Source organism: Salmo salar, chromosome ssa09 (assembly GCF_905237065.1).
Source record: "Salmo salar chromosome ssa09, Ssal_v3.1, whole genome shotgun sequence".
Lineage (NCBI taxonomy): Eukaryota > Metazoa > Chordata > Actinopteri > Salmoniformes > Salmonidae > Salmo > Salmo salar.
Genome location: NC_059450.1, coordinates 89,512,280 through 89,534,559, shown reverse-complemented (window position 1 = coordinate 89,534,559; position 22,280 = coordinate 89,512,280). Strand labels below are relative to the sequence as shown.

At 49.4% G+C, this 22,280-nt stretch overlaps 1 protein-coding gene across 1 annotated transcript in view; it reads right to left on the bottom strand.

Annotated features, from left to right (window-relative positions):
• LOC106612132 (ankyrin repeat and KH domain-containing protein 1) overlaps nt 1-22,280 on the bottom strand; it is a 60,692-nt gene that overhangs the window by 11,646 nt on the left and 26,766 nt on the right. The window contains exons 4-32 of the mRNA XM_045724992.1: nt 21,028-21,175; nt 20,689-20,836; nt 19,028-19,261; nt 18,705-18,799; nt 18,397-18,552; nt 17,719-17,800; nt 17,334-17,525; nt 16,674-16,783; nt 15,651-15,738; nt 15,078-15,205; nt 14,787-14,930; nt 14,562-14,667; nt 12,427-12,704; nt 11,641-11,919; nt 9,070-9,222; nt 8,788-9,037; nt 8,435-8,571; nt 8,182-8,293; nt 7,839-7,984; nt 7,531-7,673; nt 7,099-7,312; nt 6,742-6,917; nt 6,422-6,584; nt 6,149-6,244; nt 5,672-5,987; nt 5,262-5,461; nt 2,050-2,348; nt 1,246-1,398; nt 753-902 (exon numbers count right to left, since the gene is read on the bottom strand). Of these exons, the coding sequence (XP_045580948.1) occupies nt 753-902; nt 1,246-1,398; nt 2,050-2,348; nt 5,262-5,461; nt 5,672-5,987; nt 6,149-6,244; nt 6,422-6,584; nt 6,742-6,917; nt 7,099-7,312; nt 7,531-7,673; nt 7,839-7,984; nt 8,182-8,293; nt 8,435-8,571; nt 8,788-9,037; nt 9,070-9,222; nt 11,641-11,919; nt 12,427-12,704; nt 14,562-14,667; nt 14,787-14,930; nt 15,078-15,205; nt 15,651-15,738; nt 16,674-16,783; nt 17,334-17,525; nt 17,719-17,800; nt 18,397-18,552; nt 18,705-18,799; nt 19,028-19,261; nt 20,689-20,836; nt 21,028-21,175 (4,896 nt within the window). The remainder of the gene's footprint in view (nt 1-752; nt 903-1,245; nt 1,399-2,049; nt 2,349-5,261; nt 5,462-5,671; nt 5,988-6,148; nt 6,245-6,421; nt 6,585-6,741; nt 6,918-7,098; nt 7,313-7,530; nt 7,674-7,838; nt 7,985-8,181; nt 8,294-8,434; nt 8,572-8,787; nt 9,038-9,069; nt 9,223-11,640; nt 11,920-12,426; nt 12,705-14,561; nt 14,668-14,786; nt 14,931-15,077; nt 15,206-15,650; nt 15,739-16,673; nt 16,784-17,333; nt 17,526-17,718; nt 17,801-18,396; nt 18,553-18,704; nt 18,800-19,027; nt 19,262-20,688; nt 20,837-21,027; nt 21,176-22,280) is intronic.

The following is a 22,280-nucleotide window of genomic DNA, read 5'->3' as shown; positions in this document are numbered from 1 at the left end:
GCCAGGCCCGCCACGTCTGTTGACTCATCCAGCTGTAATGCATAGAATTTACTGGCTTGTATGCGAAGCAGTAATTGTTTCAAAACATCTCCTGCCATGTCACTGATGCGTCGTGAAACAGTGTTGTTTGATGAAGGCATCGTCTGTATAGTTTTTATGGCCTTTCCCCCCAGCATTGTCCCAGCCATATCCGCAGCAGCAGGAACAATTAAGTCGTCCACAATAGTATGGGGCTTGCCTGTCCTAGCCACTCGGTAGCTCACCATATAAGACGCTTCCGTGGCTTATTCTTCAAATTGTCATGTTTAGTTTCTAAATGTCTGTGCAAGAGTGAAGGTTTCCCGTGAGAGAATAACGGTTAATGTGATTGGATGTTAATTATTTGACTAGGCTACCTGTATTTGACATTGTGTTGTTATTTCTCTGAACACTAGATGGTTTCATTTTATTTTTGGCAGTGAAACGAGGCTACTCAGGAGAGGAAAAAAAACCTCACCCAAATGTATAGCCCCATTGGAAAATATAAACCTACTGTTATTTTTAAGTGAATCACATTTTTATTTGGTGTACCCCCGACAACCTTGCGCATTCCCCTGGTAGTTTGGGAAAACCTGACTCAGATAAATCAATGCATAGCTATTCCCCTTTTCTCTAATTTCCTCCTGTTCAGTTCTCTACTCTGCTGACTGGTGTAATAGTAGGCCGCCGCCACCAGAGAGGTCCCCTCCCTCCCTCTCCCTCTCTGTCCCTACCTGATGGTGATCATTCTCTCTCCGTTCTTGTCTTTCTGTTTGTCCACATCGATGTGTGCTCCCGTCACGTCCTGTATAGCTGTGATGTTGCAGCCTCCTCTACCCATGATCCTCGACACCACCGAGGCCGGCACCGACAGCTTCTTGGACCTGCAGCCCGGAGAGAGAGAGAGATTCATATGGGGTTTAGAACCGGGCCAAAGGACAAGATCCATGGGGAGCCACAGGCCTGACAAATTACTTTTCCTCATTGCCTAAAAACAGTGGTTCCCAACCAGGGGTACTTGGCCTATCCACTTGAGAAGACACATGAGACCATAGGTCTACTGGTAAAATACACGAGGGGGTACTTCAGGGGTACTCCAGGCAGAGCAAAATTCAGTTGGTGGTACAGTAACCGAAAAAGGTTAGGAACCACTGGCCTAAAATGACCTATAGATTAACTTGAAGCATTTCTAGAAGGATTTTATGGATGGTGTGTGTGTCTACCCACCGCCTCACCACCTCCTTCCAACCCTCCTCTCTCTTCTGTCCCCTCTTGGGGCTGGTGAGGCTCTTGCTGTTGGAGGATGTGACGGGTAGCGACATGGTCTTAAACTGAGACGGTACAGAGCTGCTGGGGGTCAACTCACTCATGTCTGGAGCTCTGAGAGGGGGGAGGGACAGAGGGGGAGCAGGCGAGAGAGAGAGGGGGAGAGAAGGAGAGAAAGGGATACAAGGTCAGATTCACAATTAATAAGGTTACTGTTTTTAACTACCTACTTGTATTAGAAATGCATAGTTCTGTGTGATTGGCGGTGCTTGACCAGCTCCTTTAGGAAAACTACAGTTCTGTGTGATTGGCGGTGCTTGACCAGCTCCTTTAGGAAAACTACAGTTCTGTGTGATTGGCGGTGCTTGACCAGCTCCTTTAGGAAAACTACAGTTCTGTGTGATTGGCGGTGCTTGACCAGCTCCTTTAGGAAAACTACAGTTCTGTGTGATTGGCGGTGCTTGACCAGCTCCTTTAGGAAAACTACAGTTCTGTATGATTGGCGGTGCTTGACCAGCTCCTTTAGGAAAACTACAGTTCTGTGTGATTGGCGGTGCTTGACCAGCTCCTTTAGGAAAACTACAGTTCTGTGTGATTGGCGGTGCTTGACCAGCTCCTTTAGGAAAACTACAGTTCTGTGTGATTGGCGGTGCTTGACCAGCTCCTTTAGGAAAACTACAGTTCTGTGTGATTGGCGGTGCTTGACCAGCTCCTTTAGGAAAACTACAGTTCTAACTCAAACCAAAGGTGCTGCAGGTCACTCACTTCTGTGTAGGTTTGGAGATGGAGACGGTGACTGGGTGTAGCTGAGGACAGTGTCTCTTCTCTGGGCCTGGCTGCAGGCTGTGAGAGGGGCCCGAAGAGGAAGAGGAGGAAGAGGAAGAGGAGGAAGAGGAGAGATCAGGGAGGAAGTTGAGCTCCTGGCTCTTGCCCCCACTGCTGCTACTCTCACTGGCACAGTCGGTGCTGTCCAGGGGGTCTGAGTCGCTGGTGCCCCCTGCACCCCCAGCCCCGCCCCGCAGCTCCCCATGGATCTTGTTTGCCTTGTGCTGTGCCAGCACCACCTGCTGGACAGAGATGGAATGATCACTGATTAGACACCTTGATTGACTTGCTTTGACTGTTTGACGGTATAATTTTGAAAGGAAATGTGTATGTATTTACAGCCTCTCAGAAAAAAAAAAAAAAACACTGGCTTCACTCTCTTGTCCTTGAATTTAGCTAAATTATATTTTACAGTCATGACCAGCAGTTTGTGGACACCTGCTCATCTAACAGCTCATTCCAAAATCATGGGCATTAATATGGAGTTGTTCCCTCTCTGCTCCTATAACAACCTCCACTCTTCTGGGTAAGGCGTTCCACTAGACGTTGGAACATTGCTGCGGGGACTTGCTTCCATTCAGCCACAAGAGCATTAGTGAGGTCAGCCACTGATGTTGGGCGATTAGGCCTGGCTCACAGTCGGCATTCCAATTCATCCCAAGGGTGTTAGATGGGGTTGAGGTCAGGGCTCTGTGCAGGCCAGTCAAATTCTTCAACACCGATCTCAACAAACCATTTCTGCATGTACCTCGCTTCATGCACAGGGGCATTGTCATGCTGAAACAGGAAAGGGCCTTCCCCAAACTGTTGCCACAAAGTTGGAAGCACAAAATCATCTAGAATGTCATTGTATGCTGTAGTGTTAAGATTTCCCTTCACTGGAACATGGGGCCTAGCCTGAACCATGAAAAACAGCCCCAGACCATTATTCCTCCTCCAAACTTTACAGTTGGCACTATGCATTGGGGCAGGTAGTGTTCTTCTGGCATACGCCAAACCCAGATTCGTCTGTCGGACTGCCTGATGCTGTGTGCGGCTGCTCGGCCATGAAAACCCATTTCATAAAGCTCCTGATGAACAGTTCTTGTGCTGAAGTTGCTTCCAGAGGCAGTTTGGAACTCGCTAGTGAGTGTTGAAACCGAGGACAAACTTTCTATGCGCTTCAGCACTCGGCGGTCCCATTCTGTGAGCTTGTGTGGCCTACCACTTCGCGGCTGAGCCATTGTTTCTCCTAGACGTTTCCACGTCACAATAACATCACTTACATTTGACCAGGGCAGCTCTAGCAGGGCAGAAATTTAACAAACTGACTCTTTGGAAAGGTGGCATCCTATGACAGTACCACGTTGAAAGTCACTGAGCTATTCAGTAAGGTCATTCTACTGCCAATGTTTGTCTATGGAGATTGCATTGCTGTGTGCTCGATTTTATACACTTGTCAGCAATGTGTGTGGCTGAAATAGCCAAATCCAGTCATTTGAAGGGGTGTCCACATACGTGTGTGTGTATATATATATATATATATATATATATATATATATATATATATATATATATATAAGTTTGGACACATCTACTCATGCAAGGGTTTTTCTTTATTTTTACATTGTATAATAGTGAAGACATCAAAACTACGAAACCAAATAAAAAAAAATAATAAAGTGTTATACGAATCAATATATATTTTATATTTCAGATTCTTCAAAGTAGCCACCTTTTGCCTTGATGACAGCTTTGCACACTTTGCATTCTCTCAACCAGCTTCACCTGGAATGCTTTTCCAACAGTCTTGAAGGAGTTCCCACATATGCTGAGCACTTGTTGGCTGCATTTCCTTCACTCTGCGGTCCAACCAATCCCAAACCATCTCAACTGGGTTGAGGTCGGGTGATTTTGGAGGCCAGGACATCTGATGCAGCACTTCATCACTCTCCTTCTTGGTCAAATAGCCCTTGCACAGCCTGGAGGTGTGTTGAGTCATTGTCCTGTTGAAAAACAAATGATAGTCCCACTAAGCGCAAACCAGATGGGACGGCGAATCGCTGCAGAATGCTGTGGTAACCCATGCTGGTTAAGTGTGCCTTGAATTCTAAATAAATCACTAACAGTGTCACCAGCAAAGCACCCGCACACAACCTCCTCCATGCTTCACGGTGGGAATCACACATGGAGATCATCCTACTCCGCGTCTCACAAAGACACGGCGGTTTAAACCAAAAATCTCAAACTTGGACTCATCAGACCAAAGGACAGATTTCCACCGGTCTCATGTCCATTGGTCATGTTTCTTGGCCCAAGCAAGTCTCTTCTTGTTATTGGTGTCCTTTAATAGTAGTTTCTTAGCAGCAATTCAACCATGAAGGCCTGATTCACGCAGTCTCCTCTGAACAGTTGATGTTGAGACGTGTCTGTTACTTGAACTCTGAAGCATTTATTTGGGCTGCAATATCTGAGGCTGGTAACTCAAAAGAACTTATCCTCTGCAGCAGAGGTAACTCTGGGTCTTCCTTTCCTGTGGCGGTACCAATGAGAGACAGTTTCATCATAGCGCTTGATGTTTTTTGCGACTGCACTCAAATAAACTTTAAAAGTTCTTGACATTTTCCAGATTGACTGACCTTCATGTCTTAAGTAATGATGGACTGTCGTTTCTCTTTGCTTATTTGTGCTGTTGTTGCCATAATATGGACTTGGTCTTTTACCAAATAGGGTTGTCTTCTGCATACCCCCCTAGTCACAACACAACTGATTGGCTCAAACGCATTCAGGAAAGAAATTCCACAAATTAACTTTTAACAAGGCACACCTGTTAATTGAAATGCATTCCAGGTGACTACCTGGTTGAGAGAATGCCAAGAGTGTGCAAAGCTGTCATCAAGGCAAAGGGTGGCTACTTTGAAAAATCTCTAAAGATATTTTGAGTTGTTTAACACTTGGTTACTACATTATTCCATGTGTGTCATTTCATAGTTCTGATGTCGAAAATAGTAAAAATAATGCAAAACCCTTGAATGAGCAAGTGTGTCCAAACTTTTGACTGGTACTGTGTGTGTATTTTTATATATATGTGAGTGTGTACAAAATCTAAATGTGAATCTATACTTTAAATACACCAACCGCCTGTGGGTCCTGCAGTATGATTGGTTAGTTACCTGTGGGTCCTGACGTATGATTGGTTCGCTAGGGGAGGAGTCCTTGGTCTTGTTTTTCTTGCTCTTGCGGTTGGTGCTGGTCGTCGTGGCAACACTGGCCCTCTTCTTACCGAACACAGAGCTGAAGGAGGGCGAGGTGGCGGGAATACCGATTGTGGTGGTAGTGGTCGCACTGGGGGGGTCGATGGGGGGGTCCACTTCTGAAGAGCGGGAGGGATGAACGTAGAGTTGAAGAGATAGTTCCACTATATTACATAGACATGTGTTTCCAGAACTTTGAAAACAGTCTACGGACAAGGTTTGACTGCAATCTACACGTAGCTTTTGTTAAACTAGCCACAGCAAACAAATGTTAATAATCAGCATTTTGGGAACAAAAGTTTAGACATTGAAATCAAGATATAATTTACCCTCAGTGGAGTCATCCTGCTTCTGCATCTCACAGTCCTCCTCCCCCTCCTCCTTGGTTGTCTTCTGCTCCTCCTCTTCCTCCTCCTCTTCCTCCTCTTCTTCCTGCTTTTTCTTCTGTTCCTCCTTCTTCTTCTTGCGTTTCTCCTTGCGTTTCTCTCTCTTGGCGGCCAGGGCCTGCTTCTTGCTCTCCTCTCTGGACTTCTCCAGGTCGAGCTCCTTGAGCAGAATGCTGGCGTTCTTGTTGGCTTCAGCAGCCTGCTGGTCTTTGGCTTTGACGATGGTCTCCATGCACTGATGGCACTTCTTCAACAACTCCTGAGAGCGCGGGAGGGATAGAGAGTTCGTGGAGTTAGTGGACACAACTCTTTCTAACCCACTGCCAGACTTATACAAGATATGGCGCATTTGACAGTCAATGATATCCAGCCAACATACAAGCTCAAAGACTGACCATTCCAAACCGGTGGAGCTGTTACCTTGTCAGCAATGGTGGCGATGTATCTCATACACTCAATGTCTGAGGGGAACTGGTTGACCTCTTTTACCAGGTACTGAACAACCTTTACATGACCCTGAGAAACACAGACAAGGGGAGAGAGAAGATGACAGGTAACTGTAAAATAGGCCAATATTGTTTCAGGCTGGGAGCAGTAAAGGTATGAGGAAGACTGTAGGACCTAGTACTGGAACTAGGTAGTGAGAGGGCCAGGTGTTGCAGAGGGGAAGGGTCATCCTGCGACACGACCTACCTTGCGGAAGGCAGCCATGAGCGGTGTGATCTTGCGGTTGTCTGCAGCATCTACGTCGGCCCCAGCCTGCACCAGCAGCTGAACCACGTCAAAATGGCCGCCGTTGGCCGCCAGCCACAGAGGTGTGTTCCCTTTCTTATTGCGCACGTCAATGTGAGCCCCTCTGGAGAACGGAGGAAAACAGGGACAGCAGATAAACACAGGATAAAAAGACGAACGAGAGAATCAAGACGTTACCTTTTAGGGAAATTCCTGGCTTCAAAATGAATACTCAGACCTTCATTCTGAATAAATCATTGATTAGTTGGTTTAATGCCCACCTGTTGATGAGCAGCTCACAGAACTTGTAGTGGCCCTTGTCTGCAGCGATGGTGAGGGCTGTGTCTCGGGACGAGGGGACAGGAGGGGCGTTGACGTCAGCCCCTTTATCCAGCAGCACCCGGCCCACTTCAGCATAGCCCCCCGACGCTGCCTCCATCAGCGGGGTCAGACCAGTCTACCAGGGGAGGGGGAGGTCAACATCACATGTATAATATGGGGCAAATCCCTGAAACACTTAGTCAGGCACTGGGAGACAGAGGGACAATTCTCTAGTTATCACCAGAGCCTATATGGAACTTGGCTCTGGACTTGATATACTACTATAATATGGACCGCTAACGGTCCTGTCTCCTCACCTTTGCTCTGTGCTCTACGTTGGCCTTGCGGTCCAGCAGCAGACTGACCACCTCAGCGCGGCCCTGGAAGCAGGCCAGAGTGAGAGCCGTGTTCCTGTTAGTCTCGATCTGAGCATTGATGTCTGAGCCCATGTCCAGCAGCAGCTTGACCGCTGGTACGTGACCGTTCATCGCTGCCAGCATCAGGGGAGAGATACCCAGCTTACTGCCAGTCCTAGAAACAGAGAGAGAGAAAGAGATCGAGGGAGGATTTGATCAATTAGTGAGAGAGGTGAGGGACAATCACTAACAAAGATGCAGTCATCACTCATTTAAACAACCCAGTGCACGTTTCTGATGTAAGAAATGCTATTCCATAAACACATGTATTTGGTCAAGACCTGGGAAAGTAGTGGTATCAGTTAAAAGAGAAAACAAGATGTGGTCCCGTACCTGGAGTTGATCTCTGAGCCGGCGTTGAGGAGGATCTTGATGATGTTGACGTAGCCTCCAGACGCCGCCAGGCTCAAAGGGGTGTAGTCTGACACGTTACGATGCTCCTTATTGGCTCCTCGCAAGAGCAACAACTCCACCACCTAGGAGAGGAGACAAGGAAATGTAAGTCTTTATTGTTTTCTCAATATGCTATTTCTGTGAAAGGGGAGTTGATTTAGAGAGTCGTTTCAATGTGGTGATTCATAGAAAGGAAGTGAGCGTGTAACATATTAGAAACACATTTAAATCAGATCTCTGTGGTGTACCTCTTGTCGTCCCCCTGAGCAGGCCAGGGAGAGGGGCGTGTCTTTGGTTCTCTCTGACTGGGCCTCTATGTCACCCCCTTTATCCAGAAGGAGCTCCACCACCCCTACGTGGCCCGCTGTCGCAGCCAGGATCAGAGGGGTGAACCCTGGGGAGAGGACGAGGAGAGGGTCACAACCAGATATACGGATTCACCCAATACGATGTGGAGCACTTTGAACACTGTATAAATCCTGTCTTGGATGTATGAAAAAAATATTCCTGATTAAATCAGAAAATAAAACGTGTCTGACGGATATACAGGCCCAACTAACATTTAGAATGTACAGTAACTTTGTGTGTTACCCTTCTTGTCGCGATGCTCGATGTTGGCTCCTCGTGCGATGAGAACAGACACCAGCTCCTCGTGTCCTCCAGCACATGCCAGCGTCAGCGCAGTGTCATGGTTACTCTCCGTCTGAAAGGAGAGGGACACACACACATTTACAACAACGCTGTGTGTAGGTGTGTCTCTCTCAGTCTTCAATGTGTGTGTGACCATTGGCTTTACAGTACATGAGCGTCAATATCCACAGCGTGTGTGTGAACAGTGACTTACGTGTGCGTCGATGTCCACAGAGGGGTAGAGGGGCAGTGGGGAGGGGGGTGAGCCCATATTGGAGGGGGTCTGTGACAGGGGGTCAGACAGGGGGGTTGGAGACGTAGTGTTCAACATGGGTACTCTGCTGCCCACCGCTGCTGAAACAGAGAAAGAAAAGGAGAGAAGGGGGGGATAAGTATCTGTTACTTTCAGGCCTTTCTTCTGGGGAATTTGTTCATCAGTACTGTTCTTTCAAATCAGTGCAGTTGAAGGAAGGAGTATTCTAAGGAGGAAATGAGTTAAGACTTGAGATGCACCCACCCACAGCAGGCAGAACAGCTGTAAGACCACGCTACGCTGCACCCACTCACCTGCCATGATGTCATCCAGCGTGTCTGTAAGCGTCTGAGCGGGCGTAGCCACCATGAGTCCGTCTGGGGCCTGCTGCCCTACCATCTCTGGTCCTAACCCCTGACCTTGACCCAGCATCTGCTGGCTCACCAGTACCCTCTGCAGCTCAGGGCTGGTACTGCCAGGGCAGGGGTAGTCAGCTGGGCACGGGCTGTACTCAGGTAGGGGCTGAATGGGCACGAAGGCAGTCTGGAGGGGGGGAGGAGGGGGGTGGAGATGGGAGTGGGGGGAGCATAGGGGATGGGGTGAGGGCGAGGGGGGCAGGGGGGCTGCTGTCCATCCCTGTAGAGGATGGTGTCCACCTGGGGCAGTTTAGCGTAATCTTCCACCTCGTCGTCGTCATCATCATCATCATCCTCATCTTCGTCATCCTGGAATAGGAATGAGGCAAACTTCTACAAATTAAGCATCTAAAAGAAACAGTTCACAAAACACAGCAAGAATGTGATCAGGACAACTTAAGACAGGATAAATTATGATTAGAAACCAGGGGGCGAGAGTCGTGTCTCTATTAGACACCGGGGGGAGAGCCGTGTCTCTATTAGACACGGGGGGGGAGCCGTGTCTCTATTAGACACCGGGGGGAGAGCCGTGTCTCTATTAGACACCGGGGGCGAGAGTCATGTCTCTATTAGACACGGGGGGCGAGAGTCATGTCTCTATTAGACACGGGGGGGGAGCCGTGTCTCTATTAGACACCGGGGGGGAGAGCCGTGTCTCTATTAGACACCGGGGGCGAGAGTCATGTCTCTATTAGACACGGGGGGAGTCATGTCTCTATTAGACACGGGGGGGAGTCATGTCTCTATTAGACACGGGGGGGGAGAGCCGTGTCTCTATTAGACACCGGGGGCGATAGTCGTGTCTCTATTAGATACCGGGGGGTGATAGTTGTGTCTCTATTAGACACCGGGGGCGAGAGCCGTGTCTCTATTAGACACCGGGGGCGATAGCCGTGTCTCTATTAGACATGGGGGGAGTCATGTCTCTATTAGACACGGGGGGGGAGAGCCGTGTCTCTATTAGACACCGGGGGCGATAGTCGTGTCTCTATTAGATACCGGGGGGTGATAGTTGTGTCTCTATTAGACACCGGGGGCGATAGATAGTTGTGTCTCTATTAGACACCGGGGCGATAGTTGTGTCTCTATTAGACACCAGGGGGCGATAGTTGTGTCTCTATTAGATACCAGGGGGTGATAGTTGTGTCTCTATTAGATACCAGGGGTGATAGTTGTGTCTCTATTAGACACTGGGGGGGCGAGAGCCGTGTCTCTATTAGACACGGGGGGACGGGGGACGAGAGCCGTGTCTCTATTAAAAACCGGGGTGGACGAGAGCCGTGCCTCTATTAGACACCGGGGCGAGAGTCGTGCCTCTATTAGACACCGGGGGCGATAGTCGTGTCTCTATTAGACACCGGGGGCGCAGAGCCGTGCCTCTATTAGACACCGGGGCGAGAGTCGTGTCTCTATTAGACACCGGGGGGGAGAGCCGTGCCTCTATTAGACACCGGGGGAGAGCCGTGCCTCTATTAGACACCGGGGCGATAGCCGTGTCTCTATTAGACACCGGGGGCGAGAGCCGTGTCTCTATTAGACACCGGGGGGAGAGCCGTGCCTCTATTAGACACCGGGGGCGAGAGTCGTGTCTCTATTAGACACCGGGGGCGATAGTCGTGTCTCTATTAGATACCAGGGGGCGATAGTCGTGTCTCTATTAGACACCGGGGGGCGAGAGCCGTGCCTCTATTAGACACCGGGGCGAGAGTCGTGTCTCTATTAGACACCGGGGGGCGAGACCGTGGCGAGTCATGTCTCTATTAGACACTGGGGGGAGAGTCGTGTCTCTATTAGACACCGGGGGCGAGAGCCGTGTCTCTATTAGACACCGGGGGCGATAGTTGTGTCTCTATTAGACACCCGGGGGCGATAGTTGTGTCTCTATTAGACACCGGGGGCGAGAGCCGTGCCTCTATTAGACACCGGGGCGAGAGCCGTGTCTCTATTAGACACCGGGGGGCGAGAGCCGTGGGCGAGACGTCTCTATTAGACACTGGGGGGAGAGTCGTGTCTCTATTAGACACCGGGGGAGAGCCGTGTCTCTATTAGACACCGGGGAGGGCGAGAGTCGTGTCTCTATTAGACACCGGGGGGCGAGAGCCGTGTCTCTATTAGACACCGGGGGGCGAGATCCGTGTCTCTATTAGACACCGGGGGTTGAGAGCCGTGTCTCTATTAGACACCGGGGGCGAGAGCCGTGTCTCTATTAGACACCGGGGGGAGAGCCGTGTCTCTATTAGACACCGGGGGGCGAGAGTCGTGTGTCTATTAGACACCGGGGGCGAAGAGTCGTGTCTCTATTAGACACCGGGGGGTTGCGAGAGCCGTGTCTCTATTAGACACCGGGGCGATAGCCGTGTCTCTATTAGACACCGGGGGGACGAGAGCCGTGTCTCTATTAGACACCGGGGGGGCGATAGATAGTCATGTGTCTATTAGACACCGGGGGGCGATAGTTGTGTCTCTATTAGATACCAGGGGGTGATAGTTGTGTCTATTAGACACCAGGGGGTAGATAGTTGTGTCTCTATTAGATACTAGGGGGCGATATATAGTTGTGTCTCTATTAGACACCGGGGGGCGATAGATAGTTGTGTCTCTATTAGACACCGGGGGGCAATAGATAGTTGTGTCTCTATTAGATACCAGGGGGTGATAGTTGTGTCTCTATTAGATATGGGGGGAAAATGGCAGAAAAGCAGAAACTCTTGACTACTCAGAACTAACAGACCACCGCCAACAACTCCTAACCTCATCATCTTCCTCCTCCTCCTCTCTGTTCTCCTCGTCAGACCCTGTGTCCGACCCGGGCTGTGTGTGCGTGTTAACCCCTGGTGGTGCTGTGAGGGCCCCAGGCATGGTAGTGTTGGCCCCTTCCCCCGGCCCTGGTCCCGGGCCCTGGCCTGCCTCCTGCTCTTCCTTCAGGCCCTTGGCCTCCATGTACTCTTTGGTGAACTGCTGCTGGGTCTTCAGCTGCAGCTGGCGCTCCACCTTCTGCAGCTCCTTCAGAATCTTCTTCTTCTTCTGGACCTAGAGGACACGCCACGGCAGGGGATCAGACCTATAGTTTTGTGTTCAGACCTCGCTCATCCATTGGTTGAGAGATTTTATAGACCCATGAGATCCTATCAGACCTAGGTGGTGTTCATTAGGCACTAAATAAAATAAATAAAAAACGGGGACGAAACTACCTGGAATAAGAAATGCACATTTTCGCTTTTGGTTGTACATTTTCTTTTACAACAATTTCCATTGTGTGCCCTATACCTACCTGTATTGAGGGTCTATGACAGCGTTTCCCAAACTCGGTCCTCGGGACCCCAAGGCGTCCACATTTTGGGTTTTGCCCGAGCACCACACAGCTGATTCAAAAAAAATATGTATTATTTGAATCATTTTGCTCAGGCAAAAACCAAAACGTGCACCCCTTGGGGTCCCCAGGACCAAGTTTGGGAAACGCTGGTCTATGACCTCATCAATAATTCAATAGGATCTCTGTGGTCCTATACCTACGAATGATCATCCGTCTGCTCTCACCTGCTCCTCCCGGCTCTTCTTCAGCTCTTCAATCTTGTCTTTGGTGAGCGGCTCTCCCTGAATGAGTTCCAGAGACTGCAGCTGGGCTTTCTCTATGGCTGAGATCCTCTGGCCCAGCTCATTCAGCTTTCCCTCTGTCTCCTCCACAATACACTCCAGGGGCTGGCACAAGTGGAAGGGGGGCAAGGCCTCTGCATCTCCAGGACCCGGGCCGGGACGTACCCCCCCTGGACTGGAGGGGCTGGGAGGGATGGCAGCGTGTCTCTGCTTGGACAAACCTAGAGGAGGGATGGAGGAAGAGGGATGAGAAGGATTGAGGGAGAAAGGGATGAGAGGAAGATTAGGTCACACTACAATAAAGTAAATAACTCATCAGTTGAAGTCACGTCATCGTTAGACACTTTTGATATGTATACTGAACCAAAATATAAACGCAACATGTTTCATGAGCTGAAATAAATGATCCCAGAAATGTTCCAAACACGCAAAAAGCTCATTTCTCTCAAATGCTGTGCACAAATTTGTTTACATCCCTGTTAATGAGCATTTCTCCTTTGCCAAGATCATCCATCCACCTGACAGGTGTGGCATATGAAGAAAGAGCATGATCATTACACAGGTGCACCTTGTGCTGGGGACAATAAAAGGCCACTAAAATGTGCAGTTTTGTCACAGCACAACGCCACAGATGTCTCAGGTTTTGATGGAGCGTGCAATTGGCATGCTGACTGCAGGAATGCCCACCAGAGCTGTTGCCAGAGAACTGAATGTACATTTCTCTACCATAAGCCGACTCCAGCGTCATTTTAGAGGACTTGGAAGTACATCCAACCGGCCTCACAACCGCAGACCACGTATATGGCAATTTGAATGCACAGAGACACCTTGAGATCCTGAGGCCCATTGTCGTGCCATTCATCTGCCTCCATCACCTAATGTTTCAGCATGATAATGTACGGCCCCATGTCACAAGGATCTGTACACAATTCCAGGAAGCTGAAAATGTCCCAGTTCTTCCATGACCATACTCACAGACATGTCACCCATTGAGCATGTTTGGGATGCTCTGGATCGACGTGTATGACAGTGTGTTCCAGTTCCCGCCAATATCCAGAAACTTCGCAGAGCCATTGATTTAAGAGGAGTGGGACAACATTCCACAATCAACAGCCTGATCAACTCTATGTGAAGATGTGTTGTGCTGCATGAGACAAATGGTGGTCACACCAGATACTGACTGGTTTTCTGATCCTACCTTTTTCTTTTTTAAACAGATGCATATCTGTATTCCCAGTCATGTGAAATCCATAGATTAGGACCTAATTAATTTGTTTCAAGCGACTGATTTCCTTATATGAACTGTAACTCAGTGAAATTGTTGCATGTTGCATTTATATTTTTGTTCATTATATAACAGGCCAGGCCAAGGCTCCCCGTTCGTAACAGGCCAGGCCAAGGCTCCCCGTTCGTAACAGGCCAGGCCAAGGCTCCCCGTTCGTAACAGGCCAGGCCAAGGCTCCCCGTTCGTAACAGGCCAGGCCAAGGCTCCCCCGTTCGTAACAGGCCAGGCCAAGGCTCCCCGTTCGTAACAGGCCAGGCCAAGGCTCCCCGTTCGTAACAGGCCAGGCCAAGGCTCCCCGTTCGTAACAGGCCAGGCCAAGGCTCCCCGTTCGTAACAGGCCAGGCCAAGGCTCCCCGTTCGTAACAGGCCAGGCCAAGGCTCCCCGTTCGTAACAGGCCAGGCCAAGGCTCCCCGTTCGTAACAGGCCAGGCCAAGGCTCCCCGTTCGTAACAGGCCAGGCCAAGGCTCCCCGTTCATAACAGGCCAGGCCAAGGCTCCCCGTTCATAACAGGCCAGGCCAAGGCTCCCCGTTCATAACAGGCCAGGCCAAGGCTCCGTTCATAACAGGCCAGGCCAAGGCTCCCCGTTCATAACAGGCCAGGCCAAGGCTCCCCGTTCATAACAGGCCAGGCCAAGGCTCCCGTCATAACAGGCCAGGCCAAGGCTCCCCGTTCATAACAGGCCAGGCCAAGGCTCCCCGTTCATAACAGGCCAGGCCAAGGCTCCCCGTTCATAACAGGCCAGGCCAAGGCTCCCCGTTCATAACAGGCCAGGCCAAGGCTCCCCGTTTTACCTTTGCTGGTGACGGGTGGCGGGGGCGTGGTGATGTTGGAGGGGGCTCTGTCTGGCTCCTGGGGGGGCACCACCATGGCCAGGGCCTGGAATGGGACACGTGGAACCTGGGGATAGATGAGTGGTCGTAAAACATCAACTACTTTGACAACTAGTTTAACACAATTTCCATGCTGGCCATTTCCTGTTTTAATAGCACAAAACTATTTCATGAAAAACATTTAACCTGAGAGGGGTCTTGTGAGGGAGGTGTGAGTTGGCAGAGGTCGGGCGCGGGGACAGACAGGATGTTGTTAGGGAAGTCTAGCAGGTAGGACACCACGTTGGTGTGGCCGCCCTTAGCAGCTTCAATCAGCATTGTCGAGCCGTCCTATTGGAGGAGAAACAGGAAGTGAGTGTAAGTCTGCATGAGGCTTCAAAGTTCACTTTATCTATTCTGATACTGTTGTTACTATGGCTGAGTTGAACAGCTTCCTTATGAGTTTGATGGTGTTTGATGACGGTGTGCGTTTTCTACCTTCAGTCTGTGTGTGGGGTCAGCTCCGTGCGTCAGTAGCAGCTCTACCACAGCCAGGTGTCCTCCAGCGCAGGCCAGAGACACCACCGTGTGGTCCTTGTTAGCCGTCGCTCTGTTCACATTAGCACCTGGACACAAAACACAAGAAACTTCAACTTTAAATTCACTTCTAAGAATTGTTTCATAACAACAATAGTTCAAAATGAATGTAGATCCTAAATAAGGGACCTGTACGTGTTTTTTAATGCAGTCTAAGCCAAAGAATATTAGAACCAGGGGTTGGAACCAGTTCAGGAAACCGAACCAAAAACCGGAAAATAACAACATTGAGGAAAGAAGGAGATTCTGGAACAGAACTGTTATTTTAAAAGCAGGGGCCTGGTAAAACACGTTATTTTATGTTCCCAAGCTTTGTTTTTTTCAGTCCCACAGAAAACACCACCAAAGCACCTATGCAGAGCACTCACTCTGTGACTTCGCCTACTCCTGCCAGTGGCTGCCATAGTAGGACATTGTTTTAACGAGGGCATTGTAGAGGGTTTAAAAAAAAAGATGCAGTCTAACCTAACCCACCCTTGCTGATGAGGAACTGCACGGTACAGAGGTGTCCTGCTCTGGCTGCCTTCATCAGGGGCGTCCTCCCCCCCTCAGACTCATGCTCCTGGAGAACAGACAAACAGGACGTGGATTTTAGGACAGGACATGGGTCCACACACACACACAGTTATGTATTGCTAGCCTTGTGGGGACCAAAGAATTGATTCCCATCCATAATTCTATTTTCCTAACCCCTAAATCTAACCCCAACCTTAATTCTAACCCTAAACCCTATAACTATACCTAACCCCAACCTTAATTCTAACCCTAAACCCTATAACTATATCTAACCCTAACCTTAATTCTAACCCTAAACCCTATAACTATACCTAACCCTAACCTTAATTCTAACCCTAAACCCTATAACTATATCTAACCCCAACCTTAATTCTAACCCTAAACCCTATAACTATACCTAACCCCAACCTTAATTCTAACCCTAAACCCTATAACTATACCTAACCCTAACCTTAATTCTAACCCTAAGTTAATTCGAACCCTAAACGTAACCTCTAAGCCTAAAATAGTAATGTCCAAATCTTATAGTTTTACTATCCTTGAGGACTTCTGGTGCCAACAAGGACAGTAAACACAGGGAAGATAAAACACAGGGAAGATAAAACAGAGAGGGAGATGGTGACAGAGTGAGAGATAACAGGGAAGATAAAACAGAGAGGGAGATGGTGACAGAGTGAGAGATAACAGGGAAGGTAAAACAGAGAGGGAGATGGTGACAGAGTGAGAGATAACAGGGAAGATAAAACAGAGAGGGAGATGGTGACAGAGTGAGAGATAACAGGGAAGATAAAACAGAGAGGGAGATGGTGACAGAGTGAGAGATAACAGGGAAGATAAAACAGAGAGGGAGATGGTGACAGAGTGAGAGATAACAGGGAAGATAAAACAGAGAGGGAGATGGTGACAGAGTGAGAGATAACAGGGAAGATAAAACAGAGAGGGAGATGGTGACAGAGTGAGAGATAACAGGTGTTGGTGTACCAGATCGGCTCCAGTCTGCAGTAGAACGTCGGCCACGTCTGTGTGTCCGTTCTCACACGCGTACGTCAGCGCTGTGTCTCCTGTCGCCGTGGTAGCGTGCACGTTTGCCCCTATAGAGAGAGGTCAGAGTTCAATGCAGACCAAAAAAACTAACAAGCCCTGTTAAAAAGGTAGAATTTGTCAACTTTACTTACAACAGCTATTAGTTTCTAGGCCAAAGGCCAGGACTCTCACAAAAGTACCCTACCAAAATACTAAAGATCAAACTAAGAATCCTCAGTATTTGACCAGCTCCAGGTGTGTGTGTGTGTGTGTGTGTGTACCTGCAGCCAGGAGGTATTTGACCAGCTCCAGGTGTGTGTGTGTGTGTACCTGCAGCCAGGAGGTATTTGACCAGCTCCAGGTGTGTGTGTACCTGCAGCCAGGAGGTTTTTGACCAGCTCCAGGTGTGTGTGTGTGTGTGTGTGTGTGTGTGTGTGTGTGTGTTTTTTTTTTTTTTTGTTTTGTACCTGCAGCCAGGAGGTATTTGACCAGCTCCAGGTGTGCGTGTGTGTGTGTGTACCTGCAGCCAGGAGGTATTTGACCAGCTCCAGGTGTGTGTGTACCTGCAGCCAGGAGGTATTTGACCAGCTCCAGGTGTGTGTGTGTGTGTGTGTGTACCTGCAGCCAGGAGGTATTTGACCAGCTCCAGGTGACCCTCCTGTGCAGCCTCCATGAGAGGCGTGGAGCAGCCCAGCTCGATGTCGGCCCCAGCCTTGATGAGAAAGTCAGCCACCTCCAGGAACCCTCCACAGCAGGACAGGGTCAGGGCTGTCTCCTGGGTCTCCTCCGTCTGGGCATTGATGTTCGCACCTGGAGGGGGAGGGAGGAGAGCGAGAGATGGAGAGAGAATGAGAGAGATGGAGAGAGAGAGCTAAGTGTCTATATTAGGAGTGAGACCCTCACCAACAGGCATGACAAAGCACTTTATTGCACACAATAACATAGTATACATGCAACAGCATTGAACAGTGTGCAGATATCCATGTATCTGCCAGTTGATTACCCTGAGCCAGTAGCAGGGCCACCATCTCTTCATGACCTTCTCTGGCTGCCTCCATCAGAGGGGTGTAACCTTCATCATTCACCTGGACACATTAAAACATGCACTGTTACAGGTCTCAGTGGCTGAATCCCAAAACCCCCACTTCCCCTGGCCCCTCCATTTGAACAAGTGTCCCAAAGCTGAAGGAGTGAAAATGATCCAGGGCGTAGGGGCGAACTAACCCCCCCAGTAGCCACTTAGACTGAGCCTGCAACGCTGCCGCTCCCATAGTCATGTGGAATCCCACAAGGCACTGCGTTGATTTGTGCAATTTCACAAAAGAATGGAGAGGCGTGCCTAATTATGACATGTGCATTAGTTTGTCTGATGTCGAGACTTGACACACGTAAAAGCTCAAAAATATCCCCAAATTAAACATTTAACTGTTACTGATGGTTAAATCTTGTAAAATGACAGCGGGGGTTTGTTCATTTGAACTTCATGCTTGTTTTATTATTTAAAAGTGGAACATGAATTACATGATGTGTGTCCTGAAGCTGAAGGATTTCCTGAGCCCCTCGCCACTCTCTGGAAGTCACCCTCAGTGTGACAATGGAGGTTCCTCAGAGCGGGTTGGACCCTAACCCTCATTCACCCACACACACATCCAGTGTTTAAGGACTGTGTGTTCCTACTCACCTCCTCTAGGTTGGCTCCTCTCTCTATGAGCAGAGCTGCTAGATCTACATGCCCGCCGCAGGCTGCCAGGGTGAGGGGTGACTCGAAGGAGTCAGCGGGCATGTTGACCTGCGCCCCGCTGTCCAACAGCAGCCGTGCCACCTCCACATGCCCATCCTGGGACAGGAAGAGCACACACACACATAGGGACAACATAAGCACCTGAGTTGGTTATGACACAGAGTTACACACACATTCTAGCACTGGAGACACACACACACAAGCAGGGAGAGAGAAGAGAGGGGCTGTGTATTGGGTCATATGCTCACCATGCAGGCTTCCATCAGCGCTGTGTGCATCTCATCTGTCTTATGCTCCTGATCTGCCCCGGCTTCCAGCAGAAACCTCACCATGTCCAGATGACCTATATATATATATATATATATATATATATATATATATATATATATATATATATAAGAGAGAGAGAGGGCGGGCGGCGGGGGGGAAGGAGAGAGAAGCAGAGACTGTTATTTTGTTGTCTGAGACTATGAAGGTTGCATTAGGGGGGCGATGTGAGCGAGCGCCACAAGAAAACATCTAAAACAATCAAAGGGAACACTTGAATACTCAGACGAGAAGTGAAGAAGACCTTTGTAGCAGGCGAGTGTGAGGGCGCTCTCCTTGAACTCGTTGGAGTGTGTGTTGATCCCGGCGCCGTACTCCAGCAGAACCCTGGCCACGTCCACGTGGCCCGCGCTCGCCCCCTCCATTAAAGGGGTGTGACCGTTCTCGTTGTGGTCCTCGATGTTGGCCCCTTCCTTTAGGAGAACCTTCACCACATCTACAAACCCCCCAGCACACGCATACGTCAGGGCCGTGTTACCTACAGGGAGAGAGACCATACGTCAGGGCCGTGTTACCTACAGGGAGAGAGACCATACGTCAGGGCCGTGTTACCTACAGGGAGAGAGACCATACGTCAGGGCCGTGTTACCTACAGGGAGAGAGACCATACGTCAGGGCCGTGTTACCTACAGGGAGAGAGACCATACGTCAGGGCCGTGTTACCTACAGGAGAGAGACCATACGTCAGGGCCGTGTTACCTACAGGGAGAGAGACCATACGTCAGGGCCGTGTTACCTACAGGGAGAGAGACCATACGTCAGGGCCGTGTTACCTACAGGGGGAGAGACCATACGTCAGGGCCGTGTTACCTACAGAGGGAGAGAGACCATACGTCAGGGCCGTGTTACCTACAGAGGGAGAGAGACCATACGTCAGGGCCGTGTTACCTACAGAGGGAGAGAGACCATACGTCAGGGCCGTGTTACCTACAGGGAGAGAGACCATACGTCAGGGCCGTGTTACCTACAGAGGGGAGAGACCATACGTCAGGGCCGTGTTACCTACAGGGAGAGAGACCATACGTCAGGGCCGTGTTACCTACAGGGAGAGAGACCATACGTCAGGGCCGTGTTACCTACAGGGAGAGAGACCATACGTCAGGGCCGTGTTACCTACAGGGGGAGAGACCATACGTCAGGGCCGTGTTACCTACAGGGAGAGAGACCATACGTCAGGGCCGTGTTACCTACAGGGAGAGAGACCATACGTCAGGGCCGTGTTACCTACAGGGGGAGAGAGAGACCATACGTCAGGGCCGTGTTACCTACAGAGGGAGAGAGACCATACGTCAGGGCCGTGTTACCTACAGAGGGAGAGAGACCATACGTCAGGGCCGTGTTACCTACAGAGGGAGAGAGACCATACGTCAGGGCCGTGTTACCTACAGAGGGAGAGAGACCATACGTCAGGGCCGTGTTACCTACAGAGGGAGAGAGACCATACGTCAGGGCCGTGTTACCTACAGAGGGAGAGAGACCATACGTCAGGGCCGTGTTACCTACAGAGGGAGAGAGACCATACGTCAGGGCCGTGTTACCTACAGGGAGAGAGACCATGCGTCAGGGCCGTGTTACCTACAGGGAGAGAGACCATACGTCAGGGCCGTGTTACCTACAGAGGGAGAGAGACCATACGTCAGGGCCGTGTTACCTACAGAGGGAGAGAGACCATACGTCAGGGCCGTGTTACCTACAGGGAGAGAGACCATGCGTCAGGGCCGTGTTACGTGTGTTAGTGATGTTTAGATTTAATGCAACTCAATGGGCCGAGATGGTGCATAGGGACATATTGTCCAAGCAGAAATCTAAACATTTCGGTTTGGACCAAAAATTATGACAAGGAATAACCAGACGCACATTGAGCAAGGCAGATGGAAAACGAGAGAGAAATGCGTGTATTTGTACCGGTGGAGGACTGTGCGTTGGCGTCGGCCCCGTGGACCAGGAGCAGCTTGACGATGTCGACGTAACCACCGCTCGCCGCCGCCATCAGGGGAGTGATGTCACCTTTAATCCCCCGGTCCTCCACGTTGGCATGCATGGCCAGCAGCACCTAACAACCAATCACAGCAGGGGTCAGAGCTCATACATTTACATTGTATGCTGTAGAGATTGTGGGGGACTGAACCGCATTCTGACATAACCCACAAAAAGAGGACACCTTTCACAGAAGTTACTAAAATGACTGATTGAAAAAGGACGATTACACACTTGCGACAGACACACAGACACACAGACACACACCTGTGCGAGTTCATAGTATCCAGCAGAGCAGGCGAGGCAGAGAAGACTCTCTCCTTCCTCAGTGTGTTCGTTGACGCTCCGCCCCTCGTCTAGCAGCTTCCTCACGGCGTTCACGTCTCCGTCCGAACACGCCTCCGCTAGACTGCGGCTGAAAATAACCAGACTGCTACAATTACTGCCCCTGTGACAGGAGAACACACCCCCCTTACATAAACGCACACACTTACACAACTAATGCCGCACACACACACACACACAGCTCATAATCACACTTCTGCTATTACTGAAACTTCCAGACATGATGCTTGACTAAACTGTTTGATCGAGTAACATATTGATCACGGAGGTAATACATTGACTGACATTCAGATATTGACTGCTATATTCAGTAGGTCTGACATACTTGTCGGCACTGTGTTCTCTTCTCATGTATTGATAGATGTATTGATAGATGTATTGATAGATGTATTGATAGATGGACTGGGGTAGATACACACAGTTGAAGTTAGAAGTTTACATACACTTAGGTTGGAGTCATTAAAACTCGTTTTTCAACCACTCCACAAATTTCTTATTAACAAACTATACTTTTGGCAAGTTGGTTAGGACATCTACTTTGTGCAGGACACAAGTAATTTTTCCAACAATTGTTTACAGACAGATTATTTCACTTATAATTCACAGTATCACAGTTCCAGTGGGTCAGAAGTTTACATAAACTAAAATGACTGTGCCTTTAAACAGCTTGGAAAATTCCAGAAAATGATGTGATGGCTTTAGAAGCTTCTGATAGGCTAATTGACATCATTTGAGTCAATTGGAGGTGTACCTGTGGATGTATTTCAAGGCCTACCTTCAAACTCAGTGCCTCTTTGCTTGACACCATGGGAAAGTCAAAAGAAATCAGTCAAGACCTCAGAAAAGAAACTGTAGACCTCCACAAGTCTGGCTCATCCTTGGGAGAAATTTCCAAACGCCTAAAAGTACCACGTTCATCTGTACAAACAATAGTAGGCAAGTATAAACACCATGGGACCACGCAGCCGTCATACCGCTCAGGAAGGAGACGCGTTCTGTGTCCTAGAGATTAACGTACTTTGGTGCGAAAAGTGCAAATCAGTCCCAGAACAACAGCAAAGGACCTCGTGAAGATGCTGGAGGAAACAGGTACAAAAGTATCTGTATCCACAGTAATACTAGTCCTATATTGGCATAACCTTAATGGCCACTCAGCAAGGAAGAAGCCACTGCTC